Genomic DNA, 21,221 nt, shown 5'->3' on the forward strand with positions numbered 1-21,221 from the left:
CTAGAGGCTTACATCTTTCCGCCTCTAGTTCTTCTTCCAAGGGTGATCTCCAAGATCATAATGAAACAATCGCATGTGTTTCTGATAGCACCAGCATGGACTCACACATTTTGGTTTGCGGATCTTGTCCGGATGTCAAGTTGCCAACCTTGGCCACTTCCTTTAAGACCAGACCTTCTGTCTCAAAGGCCATTTTTCCATTAGGATCTCAAATCGCTAAAATTGAAGGTATGGAAATTGAATGCTTAGTGCTTAGTCATAGAGGTTTCTCTGAAGGCACCAAATAGAAGGCTGAAAAATGTGAAAACTTTATTAACTTTTAAAATACAGATGCATATCGTGAAACTACTTAGGAGTTTCCTGATATGTATCTGTATTTTAAAAGTTAATAAAGTTTTCACTTTTTTCAGCCTTCTATTTGGTGCCTTTAGTAGTGCGGCTGCATCTTTTTTCTTTGTTATTTTATCCCTCTTTCTGTAGTGACTCTTCTGAGGTCTTCCAAGAAAGAAAACGTAATTTATGTAAGAACTTACCTGATAAATGAATTTCTTTCATATTAGCAAGAGTCAATGAGACCCACCTTTTTTTTTGGTGGTTATGATTTTTGTATAAAAAACTTTTTTTTTTTTCCAGTTCCTCTTTTTGTTAAACTGAATTGTGGATGTGGTGAGGGGTGTATTTATAGGCATTTTGAGGTTTGGGAAACTTTGCCCCTCCTGGTAGGAATGTATATCCCATACGTCACTAGCTCATGGACTCTTGCCAATATGAATGAAATGAATTTATTAGGTAAGTTCTTACATAAATTATGTTTTTTCTAATTATTAGCCTCATAATGCTCTTTCTTTTGACCTCAGGAAGCTGTTGAGTTGCTGCAGAATCTTCTGTCACAGCACATATATTGTGCTGATAGTAGAGGTCGCTGGTGGGATCGCCTAGCTCTAAACTTACACCAACATTTAAAGAGCACCCAAAAGGTAATGGATTCTTACTTTTTGTTAAATTTTGATTGAATGGTAACTAAACATTGACATTATTTAAAATAACAAAGTGTGTAATGTGTTAGTCACCTTAACTCTCTAAAATTGATAGCGACAGCCATAGATAGAAAAGCAGTATATATTTCTCCTAAGTGTAGTCAGTCCACGGGTCATCCATTACTTATGGGATTATAACTCCTCCCTAACAGGAAGTGCAAGAGGATCACCCAAGCAGAGCTGCTATATAGCTCCTCCCCTCTACGTCATACCCAGTCATTCTCTTGCACCTAACTAAAGATAGGACGTGTGAGAGGACTGTGGTGTGTTAAACTTAGTTTTTATTTCTTCAATCAAAAGTTTGTTATTTTAAACGGCACCGGAGTGTGTTGTTTGTTCTCAGGCAGCATTAGAAGAAGAATCTGCCTGAGTTTGTCTATGATCTTAGCGGTCGTAACTAAGATCCACTTGCTGTTCTCGGTCATTCTGAGGAGTGAGGTAACTTCAGAACAGGGGATAGCATGCAGGGCCCACCTGCAAGGAGGTATGTGCAGTAAATTATTTTCTAAGGAATGGAATTGACTGAGAAAATACTGCTAATACCGATGTAATGTAAGTGCAGCCTTAAATGCAGTAGTAGCGACTGGTATCAGGCTGATATGTATGTATGTATACTCTGAGGTATTTCTGGGGAATGGAATTTCACTAAGAAAATACTGTCAATATTAAAGTAATATTTGAGCCTGCACTGCAGTGAAAGCGACTAGCAGCAGGCTTATTAATAACACTTCATAATTTTCAATTTTTAAAACGTTTACTGGCATGTTAATCGTTTTTTCTGAGGTACTTGGTGATAAAACTTTATGGGCATGATTTTTACCACATGGCTGTCGTTTTTTTCTGCATAAAAACAGCTTACTGAGCTTCCCCACTGTTGTAATATGAGTGGGAGGGGCCTATTTTAGCGCTTTATTGCACAGTAAAAATTTAGTCACAGTCTTCCTATTTCTTCCTCCATGATCCAGGACGTCTCTACAGAGCCCAGGGGTCTCCAAAACTAGTTTTGAGGGAGGTAATCAGTCACAGCAGACCTGTGACAGTGTGTTTGACTGTGATAAAAACGTTTATTATTTCAACTGTTATCCGTTTTGGGTATTAAGGGGTTAATCATCCTTTTGCTAGTGGGTGCAATCCTCTGCTAACTTTATACATTTTCTGTTAAAATTTGGTTGTTTTAACATATTTGGTTCATTGTTAATTCAAATGTGTCACATTTTTATGTTTCTTAAAGGCGCAGTAGCGTTTTTTATATAGCTTGTAAATTTATGTAAAAAATGTTTTTTTTTCCAAGCTTGCTAGTGTTATTGCTAGTCTGTTTAAACATGTCTGACACAGATGAATCTGTTTGTTCACTATGTTTAAAGGCCAATGTGGAGCCCAATAGAAATTTGTGCACTCAATGTATAGATGTTACTTTGAATAAAAGTCAAACTTTTATATGTTAAAAAAATATCACCAGACAACGAGGGGGAAGTTATGCCGACTAACTCTCCTCACGTGTCAGTACCTTCGCCTCCCGCTCAGGAGGTGCGTGATATTGTGGCGCCAAGTACATCAGGGCGGCCCATACAAATCACTTTGCAAGACATGGCTAATGTTATGACTGAAGTACTATCTAAATTGCCAGAATTAAGAGGTAAACGCGATCACTCTGGGGTAAGAACAGAGTGCGCTGATAATAATAGAGCCATGTCTGATACTGCGTCACAATTTGCAGAACATGAGGACGGAGAGCTTCATTCTGTGGGTGACGGATCTGATCCAAGTAAACTGGATTCAGAGATTTCAAATTTTAAATTTTAAGCTTGAGAACCTCCGTGTATTACTAGGGGAGGTATTAGCGGCTCTGAATGATTGTAACACGGTTGCAATTCCAGAGAAAGTATGTAGGCTGGATAAATATTTTGCGGTACCGGCGTGTACTGACGTTTTTCCTATACCTAAAAGGCTTACAGAAATTGTTAACAAGGAGTGGGATAGACCCGGTGTGCCCTTTTCACCCCCTCCTATATTTAGAAAAATGTTTCCAATAGACGCCACCACACGGGACCTATGGCAGACGGTCCCTAAGGTGGAGGGAGCAGTTTCTACTCTGGCTAAGCGCACCACTATCCCTGTAGAGGATAGCTGTGCTTTTTCAGATCCAATGGATAAAAAGTTAGAGGGTTACCTTAAGAAAATGTTTGTTCAGCAAGGTTTTATATTACAACCCCTTGCATGCATCGCGCCTGTCACTGCTGCGGCGGCATTCTGGTTTGAGTCTCTGGAAGAGACCCTTAGCACAGCTCCATTGGATGAGATTATGAACAAGCTTAAAGCCCTTAAGCTAGCTAATTCATTTATTTCTGATGCCGTAGTACACTTAAGCAAACTTACGGCTAAGAACTCCGGATTCGCCATTCAAGCGCGTAGAGCGCTGTGGCTTAAATCCTGGTCAGCTGATGTGACTTCTAAATCTAAATTGCTTAATATTCCTTTCAAAGGGCAGACATTATTCGGGCCCGGCTTGAAAGAAATTATCGCTGACATTACTGGAGGTAAGGGCCATGCCCTGCCTCAAGACAGGGCCAAACCAAAGGCTAAACAGTCTAATTTTCGTGCCTTTCGTAACTTCAAGGCAGGAGCAGCATCAACTTCCTCCGCTCCAAGACAGGAAGGAACTGTTGCTCGCTACAGACAGGGCTGGAAACCTAACCAGTCCTGGAACAAGGGCAAGCAGGCCAGAAAACCTGCTGCTGCCCCTAAGACAGCATGAAGTGAGGGCCCCCGATCCGGAAACAGGATCTAGTGGGGGGCAGACTTTCTCTCTTCGCCCAGGCTTGGGCAAGAGATGTCCAGGATCCCTGGGCGTTGGAGATCATATCTCAGGGATATCTTCTGGACTTCAAAGCTTCTCCTCCACAAGGGAGATTTCATCTTTCAAGGTTATCAGCAAACCAGATAAAGAAAGAGGCGTTTCTACGCTGTGTACAAGACCTCTTACTAATGGGAGTGATCCACCCAGTTCCGCGGTCGGAACACGGGCAAGGATTCTATTCAAATCTGTTTGTGGTTCCCAAAAAAGAGGGAACCTTCAGACCAATCTTGGACTTAAAGATCCTAAACAATTTCCTAAGAGTTCCATCGTTCAAAATGGAAACTATTCGAACCATCTTACCCATGATCCAAGAGGGTCAGTACATGACCACAGTGGATTTAAAGGATGCCTACCTTCACATACCGATTCACAAGGATCATTACCGGTATCTAAGATTTGCCTTCCTAAACAGGCATTACCAGTTTGTAGCTCTTCCCTTCGGGTTAGCTACGGCTCCAAGAATCTTTACAAAGGTTCTGGGCTCTCTTCTGGCGGTACTAAGACCGCGAGGCATAGCGATAGCTCCGTACCTAGACGACATTCTGATACAAGCGTCAAGTTTCCAAACTGCCAAGTCTCATACAGAGTTAGTTCTGGCATTTCTAAGGTCGCATGGGTGGAAGGTGAACGTAGAAAAGAGTTCTCTATTGCCACTCACAAGAGTTCCCTTTCTAGGGACTCTTATAGATTCTGTAGAAATGAAAATTTACCTGACGGAGGACAGGTTATCAAAACTTCTAAATGCTTGCCGTGTCCTTCATTCCATTCAACACCCGTCAGTGGCTCAGTGCGTGGAGGTAATCGGCTTAATGGTAGCGGCAATGGACATAGTACCATTTGCGCGCCTGCATCTCAGACCGCTGCAATTGTGCATGCTAAGTCAGTGGAATGGGGATTACTCAGATTTGTCCCCTCTGCTAAATCTGGATCAAGAGACCAGAGATTCTCTTCTATGGTGGCTTTCTCGGCCACATCTGTCCAAGGGGATGCCCTTCCGCAGGCCAGATTGGACGATTGTAACAACAGACGCCAGCCTACTAAGATGGGGCGCAGTCTGGAATTCCCTGAAGGCTCAGGGATCATGGACTCAGGAGGAGAGACTCCTTCCAATAAACATTATGGAATTAAGAGCAATTTTCAATGCTCTTCTGGCTTGGCCTCAGTTAGCAACTCTGAGGTTCATCAGGTTTCAGTCGAACAACATCACGACTGTGGCTTACATCAACCATCAAGGAGGAACAAGGAGTTCCCTAGCGATGATGGAAGTCTCAAAGATAATTCGCTGGGCAGAGTCTCACTCTTGCCACCTGTCAGCGATCCACATCCCAGGCGTGGAGAACTGGGAGGCGGATTTTCTAAGTCGCCAGACCTTTCATCCGGGGGAGTGGGAACTTCATCCGGAGGTGTTTGCCCAACTGCTTCATCATTGGGGCAAACCAGATCTGGATCTCATGGCGTCTCGCCAGAACGCCAAGCTTCCTTGTTACGGATCCAGGTCCAGGGACCCGGGAGCGGTGCTGATAGATGCTCTGACAGCACCTTGGGTCTTCAACATGGCTTATGTGTTTCCACCTTTCCCGATGCTTCCTCGATTGATTGCCAGGATCAAACAGGAGAGAGCATCGGTGATTCTAATAGCGCCTGCGTGGCCACGCAGGACCTGGTATGCAGATCTAGTGGACATGTCGTCCTGTCCACCATGGTCTCTGCCTCTGAGACAGGACCTTCTGATTCAGGGTCCTTTCAAACATCCAAATCTAATTTCTCTGAGGCTGACTGCATGGAGATTGAACGCTTGATTCTATCAAAGCGTGGATTCTCGGAGTCAGTGATTGATACCTTAATACAGGCTAGGAAACCTGTTACCAGGAAAATTTACCATAAAATATGGCGTAAATACTTATATTGGTGCGAATCCAAGAGTTACTCATGGAGTAAGGTTAGGATTCCTAGGATATTGTCTTTTCTACAAGAAGGTTTAGAAAAGGGTTTATCTGCTAGTTCGTTAAAGGGACAGATTTCAGCTCTGTCTATCCTTTTACACAAACGTCTGGCAGAAGTTCCAGACGTTCAGGCTTTTTGTCAGGCTTTGGCTAGGATTAAGCCTGTGTTTAAGACTGTTGCTCCGCCGTGGAGCTTAAACTTAGTTCTTAACGTTCTGCAAGGTGTTCCGTTTGAACCCCTTCATTCCATCGATATCAAGCTGTTATCTTGGAAAGTTCTGTTTTTAATGGCTATTTCCTTGGCTCGAAGAGTCTCTGAGTTATCGGCCTTACATTGTGATTCTCCTTATCTGATTTTTCATTCAGACAAGGTAGTTCTGCGTACTAAACCTGGGTTCTTACCTAAGGTAGTCACTAACAAGAATATCAATCAAGAGATTGTTGTTCCATCATTGTGCCCTAACCCTTCTTCAAAGAAGGAACGACTTTTGCACAATCTGGACGTCGTCCGTACCCTGAAATTTTATTTGCAGGCAACTAAAGATTTTCGTCAAACTTCTTCCCTGTTTGTCGTTTATTCTGGACAGAGGAGTGGTCAAAAAGCTTTGGCTACCTCTCTCTCTTTTTGGCTTCGTAGCATAATACGTTTAGCCTATGAGACTGCTGGACAGCAGCCTCCTGAAAGGATTACAGCTCATTCTACTAGAGCTGTGGCTTCCACTTGGGCCTTTAAGAATGAGGCCTCTGTTGAACAGATTTGCAAGGCTGGAACTTGGTCTTCACTTCACACTTTTTCAAAATTTTACAAATTTGACACTTTTGCTTCTTCGGAGGCTGTTTTTGGGAGAAAGGTTCTACAGGCAGTGGTTCCTTCCGTGTAAAGATCCTGCCTGTCCCTCCCATCATCCGTGTACTTTTAGCTTTGGTATTGATATCCCATAAGTAATGGATGACCCGTGGACTGACTACACTTAACAGGAGAAAATATAATTTATGCTTACCTGATAAATTCATTTCTCCTGTAGTGTAGTCAGTCCACGGCCCGCCCTGTTTTTACGGCAGGTCTAAATTTTAATTAAACTCCAGTCACCACTGCACCCTATAGTTTCTCCTTTCTCGTATGGTTTCGGTCGAATGACTGGATATGACGTAGAGGGGAGGAGCTATATAGCAGCTCTGCTTGGGTGATCCTCTTGCACTTCCTGTTAGGGAGGAGTTATAATCCCATAAGTAATGGATGACCCGTGGACTGACTACACTACAGGAGAAATGAATTTATCAGGTAAGCATAAATTATATTTTTTCGTAGATCCCGGTACAGACTGTGTTTATTGTGTTTGGCACTATGATAAAAGTGTATGTCTTATATGTTTTTTCTCAGGCCATAGGCTTCATCATGGAGGGCTTGTCGGATCCATATGTGCGTACTGGCCACCAGCTCTCCTTGTATCAACGCGCTGTGCGAATGAGAGACTCTCCAAGCTGCAAAAAGTTCCGCCACATGTTTTCAAATCTCCCTGTGCTCGATGTGGAAGATGTCACCCATGTACGCTAAGTGCTTAATTTGAATTATTGTTACATAGACAGGATAAACATTGAATGAACCAGTGAACGTGACATAAAGATAAAGTGCACCTGAATAAAAAAGCTATAATTCAACCATTAAGAACTGTAGCAGATGTCTTTGAATTCTACTTTTCTCCCAGCCTGTCAGGGCATTGTTATGTAGAATCATTAAAGAGCTTGCGTTATAAAGAATATGTAGCATCTTGTACAAATGTAAACAATTAGTTTTAAAATTGTTGTAGTTAGATCCATTAATGTCTTGCAACATTTTGTACTTTACTGGCTTTATATTGTCCGCAGATATCATCAATTGCTCAGGGCAAAGACAACGTTGTATAATAATGTAAATTATAAATAGCTGATTACAACTGTTTATCACTTAGAACGCTTATATCGTTTAAATGCACTAGTACATAAAACAAAAGGGAATCTGACTAAAGCACAAGCATATGTCACCATTCTGTAACTTTATCGGTAGGAGTGAGATTGCATTTTAGAAACATCCTTTAGATTTTAGGGGTTTCCTATCACCTGCTCTTTACAGGAGCCATTGCTAATCAATACAACACTCAGCTTTGGACACAGATACCTCACACATTCCCACCCTTCTACAGGAGCCTCTGCTGCCACAAGTTGCTCTTAGTATCACCCCTCTCACATAAAATCCAATAGCACTAGCCATCTGCAGAACATGTGTTTATTATCATTTATTTGCCAACAGATGCCACAGATCTATGGGTGGGTGTGCACCGAGGCTGTGCCCAAGACTGGGTAATGTTTTCTATGCCTGAGCAAGCATGCTGACTTTTGTACAGGTGGCACTATGCACCTAATGGACTTTGTTACCTGACCCTGTGCTCTCTTTGAGGCAAACGGGTTTGGGAGAGTTTATTGGATCTTCACCCTCTGAATATCATAACTGCAACATTTACAGATGTCAGCATTAAAAATATGCCCTGCTTAGTTACAGAGATATTTTTAAAGGGATAATAAAGTCAAAATGAAACTGTTGTGATTCAGTTAGAGCATGCAATTTCAAACTACTTTCCCATTTCCTTCTGTTATCAAATGTGCTTTATTCTCTTGGTAAGTTTTGTTGATGAGTAGGTTTAGGAGCAGAGTTGCACTTCTGGGAGCTAGCTTAATACATCTGGTGAACTAATTACAAGAGACATATGGGTGCAGCCACCAAAAAAAGGACACCAAGAGAACAAAGCAAATTTGATAATATAAATAAATTTAAAGGTTGTTTATAATTGCACACTCTATTTGAAAGTTTCATTTTGACTTTACTGTCCCTTTAAAAATATCTCTAACTAAGCAGGGCATATTTTTAATGCTGACATCTGTACATTTTGTCAACGTAGACTTATTCTGCAGTACATGGCTGATGGGATTCTGTCACACCTAAGTTTATTTAAATATATGTAATATATTCATATAGTTATTTTATTAATGAGATAAGACACTTTTAACTTAAGAATAGTTTAAAGGCATCTAATAGTTTTCAATATAATGCTACAAACACCATCACAGAGTATAACAACACAGGAGGTGACAAATGTTATACAAACATAGTTGCTCGCAAGCATAAAAAGAAACCACAAATAAAGATTCTAGAAGCTGCCTGTGTTCTGGGATTTGTCAAGCCACGTGTTTAATCTGTAATACTGTTGCTGAAGGAACAGAGAGCTCAAAAAGAAATATATTGTGTATTTGAAGGAGCCTCAATTAAGCATGTTAAGAATACTTCCATGAAAAAAATTAAATGGACATGAAAGCCCATGTTTTCTTGATTATAAATGTACAATTAAAAAAAAAAAAAACTTTCTTAATGACTTTTGTTAGCAAATTTACTTCCTTATCTTGGTATTCTTTATTGAGAAGCAAGTGGGTAGGCTCAGGAGCTTACACAAGTCTGGAGCACTATATGGCTATGCATAATGTATAACATTGCTAAAAGCACCGTGCATGATCCTGAGCCTATCTAGGTATGCCCTACAACATAAGATACAAAGAGAGCTATATAATTTTACAATAGAAGTAAATTGGAGATTTTTATAATCATATGCAAGGAAAAAATTGGTTTCCTGTCCCTTTAAGCATGTTTTAAACTGATATTGGAAGTAAAATAGAATGCGTGGGTCAGTTGCACACTGGGTGTTAAGGAGAACTACCAGAGTTTGTAGTTAGACAAGTATAGAAATACAATCTGGTTCTAGTAAGCTCAGGAACACCTTTTGCTGCTGAGTATGTTCACTGAATAATTAAGATGCTACCTTGCTTAGTACATTCATTTAGGTCTTTTAGATTGCGGGATTAGAAATAGTAATGTTTAGCTAAATAATAGGTCAACCGCAATTACTGATGGTAATATAGTCTAACATGTTTTCTAAATATCTGCAGGTTACTATTAAGGGCAAGATGTATCCTCAGACAGGAATGGGCAAATCAGTGTTTTTAATGGAAGATTTGGCTGCGGGAGAGGGAGAAGAGCTCACCCTTTCTACAGTTATGTGTTCAGTCGAGGAACTTGCTCTATCCCATTACAGGGAGCAAGGTTTTGATCAAGGTACGTTTATACACATCTATGTATGTTTCTGCTAAAAGGTCTGAGTATTTCATTAAAGGGACATGAAACCCATTTTCTCTTGTTAGGTGTATCCAGTCCATGGATCATCCATTACTTGTGGGATATTCTCCTTCCCAACAGGAAGTTGCAAGAGGATCACCCACAGCAGAGCTGCTATATAGCTCCTCCCCTAACTGCCATATCCAGTCATTCTCTTGCAAGCTCTCAACATAGCTGGAGGTAGTAAGAGGAAAGTGGTAAAATATAGTTAGTTTTTTCTTCAATCAAAAGTTTATTGTTTTTAAATGGTACCGGAGTGTACTATTTTATCTCAGGCAGCATTTAGAAGAAGAATCTGCCTGCGTTTTTCTATGATCTTAGCAGAAGTAACTAAGATCCACTGCTCTTCTCACATATGTCTGAGGAGTGAGGTAACTTCAGAGGGAGAATGGCGTGCAGGGTATCCTGCAATAAGGTATGTGCAGTTAAGTTTTTCTAGGGATGGAATTTGCTAGAAAATGCTACTGATACCGGATTAATGTAAGTTAAAGCCTAAATACAGTGATTTAATAGCGACTAGTATCAGGCTTGTTATCAGAGGTATATACTCTGATTAATGTGCAATATAAAACGTTTGCTGGCATGTTTAATCATTTTTATATATGCTTTGGTGATAAAACTTATTGGGGCCTAGTTTTTTCCACATGGCTGGCTTTATTTTTGCCTAGAAACAGTTTCCTGAGGCTTTCCACTGTTATAGTATAAAAGTTACAGTTGGTGCAGTTAAAATTACAAACTGTGACATTCAGCTTCCCTCAGCAGTCCCCTGCATGCTATAGGACATCTCTGAAGGGCTCAAAAGGCTTCAAAAGTAGGAGCTGTGGCAGTTGTTATAACTGTTTAAAAAACATATTTTTTGTTTTGTTAATCTGTTTTTTGTATTAAGGGGTTAATCATCCATTTGCAAGTGGGTGCAATGCTCTGCTAACTTGTTACATACACTGTAAAAATTTCGTTAGTTTAACTGCCTTTTTTCACTGTTATTTCAAATTTGGGCAAAATTTGTTTCTCTTAAAGGCACAGTAACGTTTTTTTATATTACTTGTTAACTTGATTTAAAGTGTTTTCCAAGCTTGCTAGTCTCATTGCTAGTCTTTATAAACATGTCTGACATAGAGGAAACTCCTTGTTCATTATGTTTAAAAGCCATGGTGGAACCCCATAGGAGAATGTGTACTAAATGTATTGATTTCACTTTAAACAATAAAGATCAGCTGTTATCTTTAAAAGAATTATCACCAGAGGATTCTGACGAGGGGGAAGTTATGCCGACTAACTAACTCTCCCCACGTGTCGGACCCTTTGACTCCCGCTCAAGGGACTCCCGCTAAAATGGCGACAAGTACATCAAAGACGCCCATAGAGATTACTTTGCAGGACATGGCGGCAATCATGGATAATACCCTGTCAGCGGTATTAGCCAGACTGCCTGAATTCAGAGGAAAGAGCGATAGCTCTGGGGTTAGACGTAATACAGAGCGCGCAGATGTTTTAAGGCCCATGTCTGATACTGCGTCACAATATGCAGAAGCTGAGGAAGAGCTTCAGTCTGTAGGTGACGTCTCTGACTCGGGGAAACCTGATTCAGATATGTCTACTTTTAAATTTAAGCTTGAGAACTTCCAGTTGTTGCTTGGAGAGGTTTTAGCTGCTCTGAATGACTTTGACACAATTGCAGTGCCAGAGAAATTGTGTAGACTGGATAAATACTATGCGGTGCCGGTGTGTACTGACGTTTTTTCAATACCTAAAAGGTTTACAGAAATTATTACTAAGGAGTGGGACAGACCCGGTGTGCTGTTTTCCCCCCCTCCTATTTTTAGAAAAATGTTTCCAATAGACGCCACCACACGGGACTTATGGCAGACGGTCCCTAAGGTGGAGGGAGCAGTTTCTACTTTAGCAAAGCGTACCACTATCCCTGTCGAGGACAGTTGTGCTTTTTCAGATCCAATGGATAAAAAATTAGAAGGTTACCTTAAGAAAATGTTTATTCAACAAGGTTTTATCCTGCAGCCCCTTGCATGCATTGCTCCTGTCACTGCTGCTGCGGCCTTCTGGTTTGAGTCTCTGGAAGAGGCCTTTCAGACAGCTACTCCATTGACTGAAATACTTGACAAGCTTAGAACACTTAAGCTAGCTAATTCTTTTGTTTCTGATGCCATTGTTCATTTGACTAAACTAACGGCTAAGAATTCTGGATTCGCCATCCAGGCGCGTAGGGCGCTATGGCTTAAATCTTAAATCTTCAAAGTCTAAATTACTTAACATTCCCTTCAAGGGGCAGACCCTATTCGGGCCTGGTTTGAAGGAAATTATTGCTGACATTACTGGAGGTAAGGGTCATACCCTTCCTCAGGACAGGGCCAAATCAAGGGCCAAACAGTCAAATTTTCGTGCCTTTTCGAAACTTCAAGGCAGGTGCAGCATCAACTTCCTCTGCTACAAAACAAGAGGGAACTTTTGCGCAATCCAAGCCGGCCTGGAAATCTAACCAGGCCTGGAGCAAAGGCAAGCAGGCCAGAAAGCCTGCTGCTGCCTCTAAGACGGCATGAAGGAACGGCCCCCTATCCGGCAACGGATTTAGTAGGGGGCAGACTTTCTCTCTTCGCCCAGGCGTGGGCAAGAGATGTTCAGGATCCCTGGGCGTTGGAGATCATATCTCAGGGATATCTTCTGGACTTCAAAGCTTCCCCCCCACAAGGGAGATTTCACCTTTCGAGATTATCTGTAAACCAGATAAAGAAAGAGGCATTCTTACGCTGTGTGCAAGACCTCCTAATAATGGGAGTGATCCATCCAGTTCCACAGATGGAACAAGGACAGGGATTTTATTCAAATCTGTGGTTCCCAAAAAAGAGGGAACCTTCAGACCAATTTTGGATCTAAAGATCTTAAACAAATTCCTCAGAGTTCCATCGTTCAAAATGGAAACTATTCGGACAATCCTACCTATGATCCAGTAGGGTCAGTACATGACCACAGTGGATTTGAAGGATGCTTCACATACCTTCACATACCGATTCACAAAGATCATCATCGGTTCCTAAGGTTTGCCTTTCTAGACAGGCATTACCAGTTTGTGGCTCTTCCCTTCGGGTTAGCTACAGCCCCAAGAATTTTTACAAAGGTTCTGGGGTCTCTTCTGGCGGTCCTAAGACCACGGGGCATAGCAGTGGCCCCTTATCTAGACGACATCCTGATACAGACGTCAAACTTCCAAATTGCCAAATCTCATACGGACATAGTGTTGGCCTTTCTGAGGTCGCATGGGTGAAAAGTGAACGAGGGAAAGAGTTCCCTATCACCCCTCACAAGGGTTTCCTTCCTAGGAACTCTGATAGATTCTGTAGAAATGAAAATTTACCTGAAGGAGTCCAGGTTATCAAAGCTTCTAAATTCCTGCCGTGTTCTTCACTACATTCCGCGCCCTTCGGTGGCTCAGTGCATGGAAGTGATCGGCTTAATGGTAGCGGCGATGGACATAGTGCCATTTGTGCTCCTACATCTCAGACCGCTGCAATTATGCATGCTCAGTCAGTGGAATGGGGATTACACAGATTTGTCCCCTCTGCTAAATCTGGATCAAGAGACCAGAGATTCTCTTCTCTGGTGGCTATCTCGGGTCCATCTGTCCAAAGGTATGACCTTTCGCAGGCCAGATTGGACAATTGTAACAACAGATGCCAGCCTTCTAGGTTGGGGTGCAGTCTGGAATTTCCTGAAGGCTCAGGGATCGTGGACTCAGGAGGAGAAACTCCTCCCAATAAATATTCTGGAGTTAAGAGCAATATTCAATGCTCTTCTAGCTTGGCCTCAGTTAGCAACCCTGAGGTTCATCAGATTTCACTCGGACAACATCACGACTGTGGCTTACATCAACCATCAAGGGGGGACCAGGAGCTCCCTAGCGATGTTAGAAGTCTCCAAGATAATTCCCTGGGCAGAGACTCACTCTTGCCATCTATCAGCGATCCATATCCCAGGTGTAGAGAACTGGGAGGCGGATTTTCTAAGTCGTCAGACTTTTCATCCGGGGGAGTGGGAACTCCATCCGGAGGTGTTTGCTCAATTGGTTCATCGTTGGGGCACACCAGAATTGGATCTCATGGCGTCTCGCCAGAACGCCAAGCTTCCTTGTTACGGATCCAGGTCCAGGGACCCAGAAGCGACGCTGATAGATGCTCTAGCAGCACCGTGGTTCTTCAACCTGGCTTATGTGTTTCCACCGTTTCCTCTGCTCCCTCGACTGATTGCCAAAATCAAACAGGAGAGAGCATCGGTGATCTTGATCGCGCCTGCGTGGCCACGCAGGACCTGGTATGCAGACCTGGTGGACATGTCATCCTTTCCACCTTGGCCTCTGCCTCTGAGACAAGACCTTCTACTACAAGGTCCTTTTCAATCATCCAAATCTAATTTCTCTGAGACTGACTGCCTGGAGATTGAACGCTTGATTTTATCAAGGCGTGGCTTCTCCGAGTCAGTCATTGATACCTTAATACAGGCACGAAAGCCTGTAACCAGGAAAATCTACCATAAGATATGGCGCAAATATCTTCATTGGTGTGAATCCAAGAATTACTCATGGAGTAAGGTTAGGATTCCTAGGATATTGTCCTTTCTCCAAGAGGGTTTGGACAAAGGATTATCAGCTAGTTCTTTAAAGGGACAGATTTCTGCTCTGTCTATCCTTTTGCACAAGCGTCTGGCAGAGATTCCAGACGTCCAGGCATTTTGTCAGGCTTTGGTTAGAATTAAGCCTGTGTTTAAACCTGTTGCTCCTCCATGGAGCTTAAACTTGGTTCTTAAGGTTCTTCAAGGAGTTCCGTTTGAACCCCTTCATTCCATTGATATCAAACTTTTATCTTGGAAAGTTCTGTTTTGGATGGCTATTTCCTCGGCTCGTAGAGTCTCTGAGTTATCAGCTTTACAATGTGATTCTCCTTATCTGATTTTCCATACAGATAAAGTAGTTCTGCGTACAAAACCTGGGTTTTTACCCAAGGTAGTTTCCAACAAGAATATCAATCAAGAGATTGTTGTTCCATCATTGTGTCCTAATCCTTCTTCAAAGAAGGAACGTCTTTTACATAATTTGGACGTAGTCCGTGCTTTAAAGTTTTACTTACAAGAGACTAAAGATTTTCGTCAAACATCTTCCCTGTTTGTTGTTTACTCTGGACAGAGGAGAGGTCAAAAGGCTTCGGCAACCTCTCTTTCTTTTTGGCTTCGGAGCGTAATACGCTTAGCCTATGAGACTGCTGGACAGCAGCCCCCTGAAAGGATTACAGCTCATTCTACTAGAGCTGTGGCTTCCACCTGGGCCTTAAAAAATGAGGCTTCTGTTGAACAGATTTGCAAAGCGGCGACTTCATACCTTTTCAAAATTTTACAAATTTGATACTTTTGCTTCTTCGGAGGCTATTTTTGGGAGAAAGGTTCTACAGGCAGTGATCCCTTCCGTTTAAGTACCTGCCTTGTCCCTCCCTTCATCCGTGTACTTTAGCTTTGGTATTGGTATCCCACAAGTAATGGATGATCCGTGGACTGGATACACCTAACAAGAGAAAACATAATTTATGCTTACCTGATAAATTTATTTCTCTTGTGATGTATCCAGTCCACGGCCCGCCCTGTCCTTTTAAGGCAGGTCTAAATTTTAAACTACAGTCACCACTGCACCCTATGGTTTCTCCTTTCTCGTCTTGTTTCGGTCGAATGACTGGATATGGCAGTTAGGGGAGGAGCTATATAGCAGCTCTGCTGTGGGTGATCCTCTTGCAACTTCCTGTTGGGAAGGAGAATATCCCACAAGTAATGGATGATCCGTGGACTGGATACACCACAAGAGAAATAAATTTATCAGGTAAGCATAAATTATGTTTTTTTTGCTTTTATGATAGGTAGAGCATACAATTTTAAGCAACTTTCCAATTTTACTTCTATTTTGAATTTGCTTTATTCTCTGGTATGCTTTGTGGAATGAGCAGCAATGCACTACTGGGAGCTAACTGAACACATTGGGTGAACAAATAACGAGGCATTTATGTGCAGCGACCAAATGCAGATTGCTCTCAGCAGTGCATAGCTGCACCTGTGCCTACCTAGGTATGCTTTTGATCAAAGGATACTGATATAAAGAGAGCAAAGCACCTACCCCATATGGGGAGTTCTGTGGTTAAAAAAGCATGAGATGTTGTTTCTCATTTGCATATCTTACCCATAGGTCTCTGGGGCTTTGGCAACAATGTTTACGGAATACTTCTGGGGAAAGTAAGTGGGGATACTTGCCTCATGTGCTAATTGGCTTTAACAATAATGTTTGTGGATCTTACTTTTATGGATTTAAAGTAAATATAAACTACTAGAGTGACAAAAAAATAAATAAGGGTATTCAAGCAGGTTTACTACAACTAGATACAAATAGAAAACAATTCTGTATCCTTAAAGGGACATGAAACACACATTTTTTCTTTCATGAATTAGAAAGAACATGCAATTTTAAACAACTTTCTCATTTACTTCTATTATCTCATTTGCTTCATTCTCTTAATATTCTTTGCTGAAAAGCATATCTAGATAGGCTCAGTAGCTGCTGATTGGTGGCTGCACATAGATGCCTCGTGTGATTGGCTCACCCATGTGCACTGCTATTTCTTTAACAAAGGATATCTAAAAAATGAAGCAAATATTATAATAGAAGTACATTGGAATGTTGTTTAAAAAAGTATTCTCTACTTTAATCATGAAAGAAAATTTTTGGGTTTAGTGTCCCTTTAAGCTAAAGAGCTCACTGTAGTATATCAGACCTGGACTTTACCTCACTATAGTGTAATTGTGTTATTTTACAAGAGAGTTTTACATTTCATATACGTTAAACTTATTCTTTTTATGTTTATAGTGATGACACACCTAGATGTATTTTATCCAGTTTTGTGCAGACGAGAAGTTGAGGTAGTTTGTGTGACTCCTGTTATATAAGTGTCGCTAGTGATGTTTCTAGACTAATGTTGAATTTTCCTTGTACAGTTTTCTAAACATGAAAAGAATAAAAAAAAACATTTGGAGAATATTTAGTAGTAATAAACATATAATACACAGACCTAGATATTGGTCATTTAAAAAAAAAATATTTCCATGTAGATCCTGGCATTGGACCTGGCATTAAAAGGTTTCAATTTTAAGATAACGGCTTTTCAGATTATTTTTCCAGTTATATCAGAAAATGATTGATTTACTTATATACCATTAGAAATACATAAATAATTATAAAATTATTGGGAGGTGAACTGTCCAATTTACTAGGTTAGTCATTTATATTTGATCAACTTTTCAGCTGTACTTTATTGGAAGGATTAAGATAATTATTATATAATTTTAATAACCTTAATAATAATTTATTAATTCAGATTTATTTCAGATAGAACATAACATACCATTTTTAACAACTTTTAAACTTACTTTTATCAAATGTGCTTCTTTCTTTAAGGAACAGCATTGCACTACAGGTAGCTAGCGGAACACACCTAGTTAGTCAATCACAAGACAGAGTCAAATGCATACAGGTACCAATCACCAGCTAGCTCCCACTAGTGTAGGAAACTAATAAAAATAATATGTGCATATTCATTTTCAACAATGGGTGCCAAGAAAACTTAAAGCACATTTGAAAATAGAAGTGATTTTAAAAGTGTATTAAAATGACATGCTCTTCCTGATTCTTGCAAGTTTAATTTGGACTTTCCTATCCCTTCACCTAAAACAATAACATTATAGGTTTCAGTTTAATTTGTCCCTTCTTTCGCAAACTAAGGCGCTTGTGCAGATCTATCCCACTCCAAACAATTTTCTTTCCTTTCCTAAGATATGGAGAGTCCACAACATCATTCAATTACTAGTGGTAATATCACTCCTGGCCAGCAGGAGGAGGCAAAGAGCACCACAGCAAAGCTGTTGTCACTCCCCTACCCATAATCCCCAGTCATTCTCTTTGCCTCTGTCAATGGAGGAAGTGAATTTTGGTGTCTGAAGAAATTAATTCCTTTTTCTGGTACTTTTCCCTGCAAGCAAGGATTTGGGTATAGCTGAGTCCATGTCAATCTCTTCAGTAGAGTAGTGGTGGCTTTTAAGCAGTTAGGAAGTTGTGAGGTAGTCCTTTCTTTGTTTCCTAACACATTGCTGCCCATGGTACAGAAAGCCAGAGTTGGTTACTCTGTTCTTTCTTTTTCTACAGGTCTCTGCAAGAGGAGTATGTGTCCTTTCACTCCTTGTGAACTGTCTTCCTGCTGGATAGCTAGACTGCAGGTAAGTGCTTTTGTCTTCTAGGTCTTGGAGACTTGCACTTCAGAAGAATATGTCATATGCAGTAGATGGGACATTTTTAAAATCCTTTATACATGATTCTCTTTGGCAGTGGGCAGGCACATTATGTATGTTGAGACTAGAGGTTAATCTTCCCTTTATTGGGACATTTTTCCTCTTTGGGCTAATTTTGTTGAAATACTTTATTAGTATCTGTGTGGCTTATGTTTTATACAGGGATTTATGTATAAACTTAAAATTTGGCAGTTGATTTTCTTTGCTTGCTTAGCTAGAGCAGGCTAACTGACAGACTGAGCGTTTGTGTAAATTAAGCTCCGATGTTGTAGGCAGAGGGAAATGCACGCCTTTTACTTGCTGCGTAGTTTCCTTCTCTCTGCTGTCGGTTATTCATGGAGCAGAGCGGCGTCATTGAATTTCAGTGTCGATCTACTATATGATCGTTTTAGAGACTTCTGGCAGCCAAGTTGTGTATAAGTGTTACGGTAAGACACCTCAGCCTGTCTAAGGTATAGGGGGCCTGATTGGTTTATTATTTCAAATAATTTTTGCATAACGTTAAGCGGCTGTGGTATTAAAAATTCTTAAAGTGACAGTGTATTTAAAACATTTTTACAATTTGGGGATTTTTTTTATTTAGTACTATGGACATGGACCAAGACTCTGTGTCTTTTGACAAATGCTTGTTATGCCCTGGGGCACAAATTGTTTTACCTATGCAATTCTGTGCTGCATGCTTAGCTAGAACACTTCAATTTAAAGATACATTGTTGCCCTCTGAGCCCAATGTCTCTCAGGATGATGCTGTTCAGGCAATGCCACAGCTTTCTCCTCAAACGTCCCAAGCCTCTATGGCGTCCCATACAGTGCCCTGCAGTTCCTCTCAGCCTCCTGGAGGAGTTTATATGCCTGCAGATTTTGCTGCACAGGTATCTTCTGCGGTATCTGCAGCATTATCTGCTTTTCCTATGCTGGGAAAACGCAAGAGGAAAATTAGACATTCAGATAGTAAGGTTTCTGTTCCACCTACTGCTACGCAGGTTGCCCTCCCTCATAAGCCTGATGAGGAGGATACGTCAGTAGCCTCTGAGGGTGAAATCTCAGATTCAGACACTATTATTCCTTCATCTGATACTGAAGAAGTAAACTTCAGATTTAAGCTTGAACACCTTTGTCTACTGTTAAAGGGGGTATTGGCTACTTTGGACAACTCCGATACTTCTGTCGTTGTCAACCCTAAGAAGTCTAGTAAACTTAATAAACACTATGATGTTCCTTCCTCTGTGAAAGTTTTTCCTGTCCCAGACCATGTGATGGAGATTATTTCACAGGAATGGAAGAAGCCAGGGATTCCTTTCCCCCCATCTCCTGTATTTAAAAAGATGTTTCTTTCATGTAATTGGCAAGAGTCCATGAGCTAGTGACGTATGGGATATACAATTCTACCAGGAGGGGCAAAGTTTCCCAAACCTCAAAATGCCTATAAATACACCCCTCACCACACCCACAATTCAGTTTTACAAACTTTGCCTCCTATGGAGGTGGTGAAGTAAGTTTGTGCTTGATTTTTTTCTGTGATATGCGCTTCTCAGCATTTTAAAGCCCGATTCCTCTCAGAGTACAGTGTTTGTCAAAGGGATGTGAAGAGAGTATCACCTATTGATTCTATGGTTTTCCTCACAGGAAATCTTTTCAAAGGTTCTCTGTTATCGGTCGTAGAGATTCATCTCCTATCTCCCTTTTCAGATCGACGATATACTCTCATATTCCATTACCTCTACTGATACTTTTTCTGTACTGGTTTGACTATCTGCTATATGTGGATGGGTATCTTTCGGTAAGTATGTTTTCATTACTTAAGACACTCTCAGCTATGGTTTGGCACTTTATGTGTTAATATAAAGTTTTAAATATATGTATTGTACTTATATTTGCCATGAGTCAGGTTTATGTATATTTCCTTTTGCAGACTATCAGTTAAAAATTGGGAAACATATTTAGGAAGTTATTTTTTCTTACCTGGGGTATAGTCTTTTCTTCAAATTAACTGCTCTTTTCATAAATTTTCGAGGACAAAATTAGTCTTGCGAGGTCGCAAAATGCTGATATTTATTGCATCATTCTTGGCGTGAGAATTTTTTTGGCACAAAGGTACGTTCGGTGATGCAAATTCGTCATTTCTGGAGTCTTAGTTGACACCAGGTTTCCTTGCACAAGGTTGCGTCTGCCATGATGCGAGTTGCGTCATTTCCGGATGTTGTTAGCGCCAAAAAATGTCATTTTGCGTTCCGCGTCATACTTGGCGCCAAATAAATTTAATTATTTAAATCCCACTTCCTATATGCCTCTTGCCTTTTTTATGCTCAGAGGGCTATGCTGTTTGCATTTTTTTCCCATTCCTGAAACTGCCATATAAGGAAATTGATCATTTTGCTTTATATGTTGTTTTTTTTCTCTTACATTTGCAAGATGTTTCAATCTGATCCTGTCTCAGAAACCACTGTTGGAACCCTGCTGCCTGATAACAGTTCTACCAAAGCTAAGTGTATCTGTTGTAAATTAGCAGAGATTATATCTCCAGCTGTAGTATGTAACAGTTGTCATGATAAGCTTCTACATGCAGAGAATGTATCCATCAGTGCTAGTACAATGCCTGTTGTTCCTTCAACATCTAATGTACATGATATCCCTGTCAATATAAAAGATTTTATTGCTGATGCGATTCAGAAGGCTTTGTCTGCTATTCCGCCTTCTAATAATAATAATAATAATAAATGTAAAAGGTCTTTTAAAACTTCTCATAAAGTTGCTAAAATTTCAAATGACCGACAACATACTGAAGTTCCCTCCTCTGATGAGGATCT

At 40.8% G+C, this 21,221-nt stretch overlaps 1 protein-coding gene across 2 annotated transcripts in view; it reads left to right on the forward strand.

The window, feature by feature from the left end:
- The window catches only part of FAN1 (FANCD2 and FANCI associated nuclease 1), a 146,879-nt gene that overhangs the window by 51,891 nt on the left and 73,767 nt on the right, over positions 1-21,221 (forward strand). For both annotated transcript variants that reach the window (XM_053717555.1, XM_053717556.1), the window contains exons 8-10: positions 858-977; positions 7,219-7,383; positions 9,810-9,975. In XM_053717555.1, the coding sequence (XP_053573530.1) occupies positions 858-977; positions 7,219-7,383; positions 9,810-9,975 (451 nt within the window). The remainder of the gene's footprint in view (positions 1-857; positions 978-7,218; positions 7,384-9,809; positions 9,976-21,221) is intronic.

Source organism: Bombina bombina, chromosome 6, assembly GCF_027579735.1.
Source record: "Bombina bombina isolate aBomBom1 chromosome 6, aBomBom1.pri, whole genome shotgun sequence".
NCBI lineage: Eukaryota > Metazoa > Chordata > Amphibia > Anura > Bombinatoridae > Bombina > Bombina bombina.